Source organism: Triturus cristatus, chromosome 3_2 (genome assembly GCF_964204655.1).
Source record: "Triturus cristatus chromosome 3_2, aTriCri1.1, whole genome shotgun sequence".
Taxonomy (NCBI): Eukaryota; Metazoa; Chordata; class Amphibia; order Caudata; family Salamandridae; genus Triturus; species Triturus cristatus.
The window spans coordinates 165,683,149-165,695,278 of NC_140584.1; the positions used below are offsets into that span (position 1 = coordinate 165,683,149).

At 49.9% G+C, this 12,130-nt stretch overlaps 1 protein-coding gene across 4 annotated transcripts in view; it reads right to left on the bottom strand.

The window, feature by feature from the left end:
• Window positions 1-12,130, bottom strand: part of CEP164 (centrosomal protein 164) — a 341,304-nt gene that overhangs the window by 124,901 nt on the left and 204,273 nt on the right. For all 4 annotated transcript variants that reach the window (XM_085647440.1, XM_085647438.1, XM_085647439.1 and 1 more), the window contains 3 exons: window positions 4,258-4,626; window positions 3,347-3,478; window positions 1,741-1,957 (listed from right to left, as the gene is read on the bottom strand). In XM_085647440.1, coding sequence (XP_085503566.1) covers window positions 1,741-1,957; window positions 3,347-3,478; window positions 4,258-4,626 — 718 coding nt within the window. The remainder of the gene's footprint in view (window positions 1-1,740; window positions 1,958-3,346; window positions 3,479-4,257; window positions 4,627-12,130) is intronic.

A 12,130-nucleotide genomic window follows, 5' to 3' on the forward strand; every position in this document is an offset into this window, starting at 1 on the left:
ACTTATATTTCAAAGGGATTGCCTCCAGCACACACAAAGAAACCTAACGCTCGTCTTTGTAACCCTAGACTTCTTTGAGCCTTGGCAGGGGAAGGGAGAACCTTCTAGAACAAAATGTGTGGGTAGCCCAGTAAATTACCCCACTTCAAAGGATGGCACCAGGTATAAATATTGGACCTCCTGAGCCACTCTTCAGTACACTCCTGGACCTGCAGGCATTGCAGAAAGACTGCCTTGTTCCCCTGAGAAATGCCCTGCTGCTATCCAGAGGTCCTCCCTGCTGCTGCTTGAGGCTTGCCTTGTACCCAAGAGCACTGGCCCAAAATGCTTGAGGCCTGGCTTGTTCCACAGAGGACTGTTTTGTTGGTTATGGCCTGCTATTTGTAAAGGAAAACAGGGGCTGTTCCCTTAATCCCAGGCTAGCAGAGTGACTCCAAGGGTCAGTTGGCTGACCTCCTGTTCTGAGATACTGAGACCAGCTCGAGAGACCTCCCTGCAACTGCCCAGTTGACATTCTGCAACTGGATCTGCCAGAGTCCTGCTAGCCTCTGCTAGAGTGTGTCTCTGATCCTCAAGAGGTGCCTCCCCCAGGTCTTGAATCTTTGCCTGGCATCAGATTTTACTCCTCTACAAGAAACGGAGAAACCCTTAAGTTTTGGACACTTCATACCAGACTACAAGAAGGTAACTTTTTCACCTGGACTAACCCGGTCTCTATATCTGGCCTGTGCTCCATTGCAGTCAGCCTGAAGTTGTGACTTTCCACCAGGTCTAGCACGACCAGATGACTGAGTGGCTTTATGTGGTTTTAGGTGCTTTACATATCTAAAATGTTTAAATTGCACATCTCCTGTCATACTGATTGAAGTTGTTGTTGTTTTTGGTCTCAGGTTATTTAATAAAATGTACTTTATTTTTCTAAATTTATTTTCGTGTCGTGTTGTCACTTTATTTGTAAAATTGCCTTTGAACTCTATCCGGCCATTAATGTATTTGGTCAAAGTGTGCAGTTACGTTTTCTATTTGCAACTAATTGTCTTAAGAGTAATCTCCTCTGTACTGTTCGATTTAAATTCAATAACATTTTGAATGATATCAGTGCCCCAGTCAACAACTGTGCCGATTGCCACAATGTTTTCTGAAAAACATCCTTGTGGGACAACCAAAAACCTCTCCTCCCTTTAAAATTCCCTCTAAATCCTGGACAATTTTGACCAATGTTACTGGCACGGCTAGTTAGTCAAAACTGGAGAAGATTTAAAGGCAATTTCACCAGGAGTTGCTTGCTGTAGCTTTTAGTAGTATCCTTGAGGAGAATCTCAAAACCATTCCCAAAAATTACTTCTAATTCCCTTCTACTAGACACTAATGTTATGACTCTAGGTCTTGTAATATTCACAACTTCACATATTTTTTTCTTAAAAGAAATTAAAATCACAGGACAAAGAAAAAACAAATCAATTACCAACTGTGGAACCAATAACCAACTCCCTCAATGGAGAAAGAGGGGCTTGGAGGAACGGACGGTGAGTTAAGGGGAAAGCCCCCCACCCCAATCAAAGGGAAGTTGAAGGGGGATTACTGGCTAATATAAGAGCCCATGGCAACCTTGAGAAGCCTTACATTTATTTAAGCATGTTCAATAACAACCCACTCCTCATTACTGCTCATTTACAATGAATACTCAACCTGTCCACACAAAGCTGCGGTTTGGTTTGGGGCATATAAATGGGAGCCCACCTCTTTCCTTTGCTTCTGCAAGCTGCTCTTCAACTCCTGCAATGCCTGCTCCTTCTCTTCTACAAGCCTTGCCCGCTCTGTTTGCACGTCCCTATCCACCTCCTCCTTCAGCTTCTCCAGCTGCAGGGACTTTTTTTGCTGCAGGTTCTCCTTCTCCGTCCTCTGCAACGACTCCACCTCTTCTCGAAGCTTCTGCAGCACTGACTGCTTCTCAGCACTTCCAAGTGATGGGGAAAATAAGTGAGGAAAATAAGTCAGAAAAATAAGTATTTTTGCGACGAGTCCAGAAACGTGTTGTTCCCAGACTCATCTCTCCTCAGGTCAAGTCTTAAAGCAAACTGATAGGCATTTGTATACAAAGGCACCTAATTTCACAGGGCAAATGTTAACAAAACCTAACATGCTTTTGCACAGGATGGCGTGGAAAACACCAAAATCTACACTTGAAAGGAGACTATATTCCTTAAGACACAGGGCAGTAAAGACAACGGTCTGTTTCAGAACATGAATTCTCAAATCATTAAAGATTTAAAGAGTAAATTCCCAGAATGCTCATTAAGTGTAGATGTGTGCAACATACACAGGTGAACCTACAGATATTTTGTATATTCAAAAGCTGAATGCGCCTGCTAGATCACTTTAGCAGCAGAAGAAAACAAGATTCTCCTACAAGGGAGGTCTTTAATATTCTACTTACATTTTTCAAGACAGCTGTGCAATGTAGGTCAAACAATACAATAATCCAACAGAAGCATGAATAAACCACCTTAAATAACTGAAGATTTGTAAAAGCTCCAAATCATCTTTAAATAAGTCACAGATAGATAAATATGACGACACATGGTTCCCATGCTCAAGTTATTGACATGATTTGCTATTTCATAAAAGTTTGTTTTTTCTCTTCCACATCTGTCAATTTATAATACATAACTTTTAATCCTTTGAGCGCATAATCTAGTTTAGTATCCACTCATCCAGCAATGGAAGTGAATTAGAATTCCACACCTTTAAAATTTGATCTCATGCAATTATTACAGCACATGCAAGCCACTTTTTCTTGATGGTGGAGAGGGGAGCATCCCTTTAAATAATAATATGAGACAGCTATAAGAGTAGACTTTTCTTTCGGGGTCATTCCAAGTGTCAATTCCAAACACTTAAATACTTTGCTCCAAAAGGTTTCTGCCCTTAGACATTCATATACTTAATGAGCCAACATACCTAGGTGCAAATCATAGTGCAACAAAGATCAGAATCAATGAAGGCCAACATATAATCTACATTGTAACAGGTACTAAATATTTTCCATAAGGGTAAATGACTGCAGCTAGGATTCCACAGTCTCATTTTGCTTCATGTCCAGTTTCTGTTTCCACTTATTTCTGAATGGATCAGAGGTGCAACTTTCTACAAAATTAAATTTCAATTGGAGCCTACTGTATAAGGAATCCACTGGAAAAGTTAAAAAAAAATTAAAATGTGTGCTGTATTGGGCTCTCCAGCTTATAAGGATATGAGGGTCATAAAAAATGCAAAGTATGAAATTTTCAAATGCCACGCAACATATTAGAAATGCTCAACAATTAAAACATCAGAGAGGGTGTACCTCATTTTTCTCTTCTCCTCCTCAGTATCCAGTAGGAGCTGCTCGCGCAGCTTTTGCAATGCTGCGCTGTGCTCATCTCGCTCTTGAGTCTCCTCCTGCTCAGCTTCCAGATTCAACTTTTCCTTGAGTGCTCTATAAGGCCACACATGGAATAAGAAGGTAATAGTGTTAATGTCTCAGGCTTCACAAACTGCCCTTCCTCATACCACCAAAGCCTTGCTCCAGTGGTGCCCTTGAAAGACAACAGGGAAAGAGGTGTGTTGGAGGAAAATGGGGCTTGGCAGAAGGATTGCCATGTATTATGCAACACAGGCTGGGGAAAACAGCTTATGTAAAAAGATTTAAACCAACAAATTTGCTTAACTTAAAGGTACCTATGATTTTATAAAGTGTGTACATATTTAACTTGCACTTTTTTAGAATGTTAAAGTATTTACTTAATTAAACCTCTTTGAAATTGTCCTAAAAGTGTACTGTTTAAAAAGCGTTTGATGCTGTGCATTGTTTTTTAAATATACCCTTTTTTCTTAAAAACCGTTTTTATCGGTCCTGCTCTGTAACAGAAACTTGTAAAATTGGATCATCTATGCTGCAAACACCTAACTGCATAATCAGAACATAACCTTTGCGACTGAAATGGTTTGAAAACATGTTACAAAGGTCTGCTGGCTTTTACAAATTGTGCAGTTTTTAAATTGTATATTGCTAGGAAGTCTGCTTATGTATGCTTTTGAAAGTAAGCGGATGTAAACAATGTGATGTTCTTGGAATAGCAGTTTTCAAACGTTTAGAAGTTAACAAGCAAGGTAGATGATCAGAGAGCAGGAGGCCATGCTCAGCCTCTAACAGACAGTGAGCAGAAAGAATTACGTGAGGTTAGCGTTATAAACTTTGGGAACAGATATGGGAACCTGAGGTTCTCCGCTTGCTCCTCATGAAGGCGGCGCTCTTCGTCCTGCTCCTCACGCTTGAGTTTTTCCTGAAGGGTCAGCAGGCTTTGCGTTCGCTCCTGGAGCAGACGAACCCTCTCCTTCTCGAGCATCTCTTCGGTCTCCCTAGCCAGGTTTGCAGGGGGCTCCTTCAACGGTACTTGTGGCATCTTCTCTGGGGGTTCCTGCCATGTCACATGTAGAGGCTCTTGTGAAGTCTCCTTCAGGCGCTCTTGTGGCATCACTATTGGAGGCTCAAGAGGCGTCTCTTTTTGGGATTCTGGCACAGTCTTCTTTGAGGGCTCATGTGGAGTCTCTTTTTGGGGCTCCTGTGGCGTCTGCTGGATTCGCCTGCAGTAGGAGTAAAGAAAAGATGGCCATGAGAGTAGTTAATACAACCAATGCCCCAGTGACATATCTGTTGACACCTACAAAAATGTCTGGGAAGGGTACCGGGTGAGTTGGAAGCTGCCTGTAGGTGGGGGTGAACTAATCAAAGCATCCTGCAGTGTTACCACTCTCCAAACTGCTGACTCTCAGTTCAGAGGTGCACTGGAAGGCTGAGATACCTGGGACAATCTTACAATCCCAGGATCAGTAAGAGCCATGCCCCCAGCTCTTTCAGAGGCAGACTGAGCAGCAATCTCGAGAGGAACACCATTATTAAATATCCACCAACCAACTGAATACAGTGCACATTACTTTTAAACACAAACTGAATCTCCGATTGGGATGCTACTTTGTGTAGTTTTGATAGAGTAGAACATTTTGCACTTCAAAATCTCCCATGGCCAACTGCAACTGAAGACTCAGCCACAAATATCTCCATCCCTTATGTTCTATTGAGCTTCGACACATGTCCAGCTCCCTCAAGCAGGTGTATAGCTGTAAGAAAGCTATACTTACATTTACAAACAAAATGAATCAACTTTTACAGTGGCGAAATAGCCTCTAGATGTAAAATTACAGATTTAGTCAAAATGCTTGCTTCTTTATTTATAGGGAAAATGTTTGTTAAGCAACAATAAATCTCCCCCAAATACCCTCGTACCAGGAGTGCTTCACTGCAAGAAATATTTGAAACAAAGAAGCACATATATATATGTTTGTGTTTCATAAACAAGTGCAATAATAAACATAACATAAGTCGGGCATGAATTATAAAGAGAAAATTCTTAAGTATGAAGTTATAAGATTTATTTTTAAATTTTGCACACAAGGATCTTATTGAAAATCTTATAAAAGTCACTCAGGACGTATTGATACCGGGAGGAAGTGTTCAAACTTGAAGGAACGCCTCCTCGCTGTAAAAAAAACCACATTCACCAACTTTGTAAAGTTTTTCCCATTACTTTGGTAAAACACTGCATGTTTTTTATTCTGACTAAGCATGCACTTTGAGCTCTTATCGCTCTTAGATCAAAACTTGTTTTCCTTTTTTTAACATTTTTGATTTCGCTCTCACTACTCAAATGCTTTCTGGGATGGCGATGAAGGGTGATAGAAAGGTGAAGGCATTGCGATTATCTCCTTCCCTCTTGTAGAGTGACCACTGTGCCTCTCGAGGCCGGGTCACCCCCTTGCTCCCTCGCCTGCTGATCCTGCTAGCCAGCCTCCTTGCCAGCCTCCTGCCTGCCGCCACCGACCGTCGCCCCCCCAGCACCCCCGAGCGGCCCAGCCACAGCTGAGCCGCCCGCTCGTCACTTTTCCCGCCACTGGCCCCCTGCGGCCCCGCCCACCACCGGCCCATTGGCCCAGCCGCTCGCCCAGCCCAGCAGACCCGCCCTCCCGTCCCCCTTCTTAAGGGGAGAGCCTGGTTGCCGCGGGAGTGACCACTGTGCCTCTCGAGGCCGGGTCACCCCCTTGCTCCCTCGCCTGCTGATCCTGCTAGCCAGCCTCCTTGCCAGCCTCCTGCCTGCCGCCACCGACCGTCGCCCCCCCAGCACCCCAGAGCGGCCCAGCCACAGCTGAGCCGCCCGCTCGCCACTTTTCCCGCCACTGGCCCCCTGCGGCCCCGCCCACCACCGGCCCATTGGCCCAGCCGCTCGCCCAGCCCAGCAGACCCGCCCTCCCGTCCCCCTTCTTATGACACCCCCTGAGCGACCGCGCAGCGGACGCGCGCAGCGGGAGCACCGATTGAGCGCCGAAGGTGCGCCAAAGGTAAGCCCGTCTGCGCCCGTCCGCGCCTGGACCGCGCCCAGTGCCAGGACCCCTGGCCCCCGCAGACCCCAGCCCACCCGCCGGACGTACGACGCCACCACCCTCAACGCACTCAACAACGGCCGAATCCCGGGATGCTACCGAGCCACCCAGAGACGCACCCACGGACCCTTCTGCTGCAACGCCTGCAAGTTCTCCTGCATCCTGACCTGCCCCGCACCAGCACCCACCAAGCCGAACACCAGCAGCAACCACCTCAAGTGCATCCTACTCAACACCCGCTCCGTCCACAGACACACCATCGAACTCTGGAACCTCCTCGACACCACAGCTCCTGACGTCGCCTTCCTCACCGAAACCTGGATGAACGACTCCTCAGCGCCAGACATCGCCATCGCCATCCCAGAGGGTTACAAGATCACCCGAAGAGACCGAGGCAACCAGACTGGAGGAGGCATCGCCATCGTCTACAGGGACACCATCCGCATCACGACCTACACCGACGACACCCTGACAACCGCCGAACACCTGCACTTCCAGATCCACACGGACCCCAAAACCACCCTCAGAGGCACCCTCATCTACCGACCCCCGGGACCACGCACACAATTCAGCGAAGACATCGCCGACTTCATCAGCCCGCACACCCTCCCCTCCGCCGACTACATCCTCCTGGGGGACATCAACTTCCACCTGGAGAACAACAACGACCGCAACACCAACACCCTGCTTGACAACCTCGCCAACCTCGGACTCAAGCAGCTGGTGACCACCCCCACCCACCTCGCCGGACACACACTCGACGCTGTCTTCTCATCCAGCAAGGACATCGTCTTCAGCCACGCCACCGGACTCCACTGGACAGACCACAGCTGCGTCCACTTCACCTTCAGAAGATCCACGATCCACCACCACCAGCAACAGGTTGCTCGAAGAAACTGGAACAAGATCACAGCAGACCAGCTCGCCGCTTCCCTGAGCCAGCACCCTCCCGCCAGCTCAGCGAACCCCAGCCAGGCCGTCGACAACCTCACGAAGTGGATCAGAAACTGCGCAGACGACCTCGCCCCACTGAGGACCCCGCCGAGCAGACCCGGCAGCAAGAAGGCCCCATGGTTCACCGACGAACTCAAGAGCTCCAAGAAGAACTGCCGAGCCCTCGAGAAAGCCTGGAGAAGGGAGCCAACACCGGACAACATGACCACCCTCAAGCTCGCCACCCGGAAGCACCATCAACTGATCCACGCCACCAAGAAAACAGCATTCAAGGACCGGCTGGACAACAACGCACACAACTGCAAGGAACTCTTCAACATCATGAAAGAGCTCTCCAACCCCAACGCCAGAAACAACGACATCACCCCGTCGCAAGACCTCTGCAACTCCCTCGCCTCCTACTTCCACAACAAGATCGCTGACATACACAACAGCTTCAGCCCACAAACAACGCTCCCAACGACCGCACCAACGCCCCCCACCACCACCCTCAGCGCCTGGACCCAGATCAACACAGAAGACACCATCTGCACGATGAACTCTATCCACTCCGGATCTCCGACCGACCCCTGCCCCCACCACGTCTTCAACAAGGCCGACGCTGTCATCGCACCCCACCTGCGGGACATCATCAACACCTCCTTCGACACCGCCACCTTCCCTGAGAGCTGGAAACACGCCAAACTCAGCGCTCTACTAAAGAAACCAACAGCGGACCCCACCGAACTCAAGAATTACCGCCCCATCTCTCTCCTCCCGTTCCCAGCCAAAGTCATCGAGAAGACCGTCAACAAGCAGCTGGCCGCCTTCCTCGAGACGAATGGATCCCTCGACCCCTCACAGTCTGGCTTCCGAGCCAACCACAGCACCGAGACCGCCCTCATCGCTGCCACCGATGACATCCGAGCCCTGCTGGACAACGGTGAGACAGCGGCCCTCATCCTCCTAGACCTCTCCGCGGCGTTCGACACTGTTTGCCACCGTACCCTAGCGCAGCGCCTCAGCAACATCGGAATCCAGGAGAAGGCACTGGAGTGGATCATCTCCTTCCTCGCTGGAAGGACACAGAGAGTCCGCCTACCTCCGTTCAGATCTGCAGCCACGGAAGTCATCTACAGCGTTCCTCAGGGCTCCTCGCTCAGCCCCACCCTCTTCAACGTCTACATGAGCCCCCTTGCGGCCATCGCACGACAACACAACCTCAACATCATCTCCTACGCGGACGACACCCAGCTGATCCTCTCCCTGACCAACGAACCCGCCGCCGCCAGAGCCAACCTTCACGATGGGATGAAAAACGTAGCCGAGTGGATGACGACCAGCCGCCTGAAACTGAACTCCGACAAGACGGAAGTCCTCATCCTGGGCTCCTCGCCCTCCGCCTGGGACGACTCCTGGTGGCCCCCCGCCCTGGGCACCGCACCCAAACCGACAGACCACGCACGCAACCTGGGCTTCATCCTGGACACCTCCCTCTCCATGACCAGACAAGACAACACCGTCTCCTCGTCTTGCTTCAACATCCTGCGCATGCTACGCAAGATCTTCCGGTGGATCCCCACCGAGACCAGGAAGACGGTCACCCAGGCCCTCGTCACCAGCCGACTGGACTACGGCAACGCCCTCTACGCTGGTACCACCGCCAAGCTCCAGAAGAGACTCCAGCGGATCCAGAACGCCTCAGCCAGACTCATCCTCGACATCCCCCGACGCAGCCACATCTCCGGACACCTGAGAGACCTGCACTGGCTCCCCGTCAACAAGAGAATCACCTTCCGTCTCCTCACCCACGCACACAAAGCCCTACACAATCAAGGCCCGAGCTACCTCAACAACCGCCTCAACTTCTACGCTCCCAAACGCCATCTCCGATCAACCACGTTACAACAAACAAATGATGGACGGAATGCTGACAATGCATACATTCTCCCCCAGTCAAGAGATCTGGGTTAAATCCATCGTTCTTTTGCCCACTACACCACCCCAGTTTAGACATGGCCATATGCAAATCAGTCTTGACCCTGTGCCTCATGGGAACAGTCCAGCCCGAACTGCCAAGCCATGTCTTCCCTGGACCGGAATCAAGCATCCTAGGACCGGTTTCTGGCTATCAGCCGTCATCAGCCAGGATAGCTTGACTCCAGTGGCGTAGTGAGCACGGGTCCCACGTCTGGGAATACCCATCCCACTTAGGGCGAAAAGCGTTACAACAAACAAATGATGGACGGAATGCTGACAATGCATACATTCTCCCCCAGTCAAGAGATCTGGGTTAAATCCATCGTTCTTTTGCCCACTACACCACCCCAGTTTAGACATGGCCATATGCAAATCAGTCTTGACCCTGTGCCTCATGGGAACAGTCCAGCCCGAACTGCCAAGCCATGTCTTCCCTGGACCGGAATCAAGCATCCTAGGACCGGTTTCTGGCTATCAGCCGTCATCAGCCAGGATAGCTTGACTCCAGTGGCGTAGTGAGCACGGGTCCCACGTCTGGGAATACCCATCCCACTTAGGGCGAAAAGCGTTACAACAAACAAATGATGGACGGAATGCTGACAATGCATACATTCTCCCCCAGTCAAGAGATCTGGGTTAAATCCATCGTTCTTTTGCCCACTACACCACCCCAGTTTAGACATGGCCATATGCAAATCAGTCTTGACCCTGTGCCTCATGGGAACAGTCCAGCCCGAACTGCCAAGCCATGTCTTCCCTGGACCGGAATCAAGCATCCTAGGACCGGTTTCTGGCTATCAGCCGTCATCAGCCAGGATAGCTTGACTCCAGTGGCGTAGTGAGCACGGGTCCGACGTCTGGGAATACCCATCCCACTTAGGGCGAAAAGCGTTACAACAAACAAATGATGGACGGAATGCTGACAATGCATACATTCTCCCCCAGTCAAGAGATCTGGGTTAAATCCATCGTTCTTTTGCCCACTACACCACCCCAGTTTAGACATGGCCATATGCAAATCAGTCTTGACCCTGTGCCTTATGGGAACAGTCCAGCCCGAACTGCCAAGCCATGTCTTCCCTGGACCGGAATCAAGCATCCTAGGACCGGTTTCTGGCTATCAGCCGTCATCAGCCAGGATAGCTTGACTCCAGTGGCGTAGTGAGCACGGGTCCCACGTCTGGGAATACCCATCCCACTTAGGGCGAAAAGCGTTACAACAAACAAATGATGGACGGAATGCTGACAATGCATACATTCTCCCCCAGTCAAGAGATCTGGGTTAAATCCATCGTTCTTTTGCCCACTACACCACCCCAGTTTAGACATGGCCATATGCAAATCAGTCTTGACCCTGTGCCTCATGGGAACAGTCCAGCCCGAACTGCAAAGCCATGTCTTCCCTGGACCGGAATCAAGCATCCTAGGACCGGTTTCTGGCTATCAGCCGTCATCAGCCAGGATAGCTTGACTCCAGTGGCGTAGTGAGCACGGGTCCCACGTCTGGGAATACCCATCCCACTTAGGGCGAAAAGCGTTACAACAAACAAATGATGGACGGAATGCTGACAATGCATACATTCTCCCCCAGTCAAGAGATCTGGGTTAAATCCATCGTTCTTTTGCCCACTACACCACCCCAGTTTAGACATGGCCATATGCAAATCAGTCTTGACCCTGTGCCTCATGGGAACAGTCCAGCCCGAACTGCCAAGCCATGTCTTCCCTGGACCGGAATCAAGCATCCTAGGACCGGTTTCTGGCTATCAGCCGTCATCAGCCAGGATAGCTTGACTCCAGTGGCGTAGTGAGCACGGGTCCCACGTCTGGGAATACCCATCCCACTTAGGGCGAAAAGCGTTACAACAAACAAATGATGGACGGAATGCTGACAATGCATACATTCTCCCCCAGTCAAGAGATCTGGGTTAAATCCATCGTTCTTTTGCCCACTACACCACCCCAGTTTAGACATGGCCATATGCAAATCAGTCTTGACCCTGTGCCTCATGGGAACAGTCCAGCCCGAACTGCCAAGCCATGTCTTCCCTGGACCGGAATCAAGCATCCTAGGACCGGTTTCTGGCTATCAGCCGTCATCAGCCAGGATAGCTTGACTCCAGTGGCGTAGTGAGCACGGGTCCCACGTCTGGGAATACCCATCCCACTTAGGGCGAAAAGCGTTACAACAAACAAATGATGGACGGAATGCTGACAATGCACACATTCTCCCCCAGTCAAGAGATCTGGGTTAAATCCATCGTTCTTTTGCCCACTACACCACCCCAGTTTAGACATGGCCATATGCAAATCAGTCTTGACCCTGTGCCTCATGGGAACAGTCCAGCCCGAACTGCCAAGCCATGTCTTCCCTGGACCGGAATCAAGCATCCTAGGACCGGTTTCTGGCTATCAGCCGTCATCAGCCAGGATAGCTTGACTCCAGTGGCGTAGTGAGCACGGGTCCCACGTCTGGGAATACCCATCCCACTTAGGGCGAAAAGCGTTACAACAAACAAATGATGGACGGAATGCTGACAATGCATACATTCTCCCCTTGTTTGTTGTAACGCTTTTCGCCCCAAGTGGGATGGGTATTCCCAGACGTGGGACCCGTGCTCACTACGCCACTGGAGTCAAGCTATCCTGGCTGATGACGGCTGATAGCCAGAAACCGGTCCTAGGATGCTTGATTCCGGTCCAGGGAAGACATGGCTTGGTAGTTCGGGCTGGACTGTTC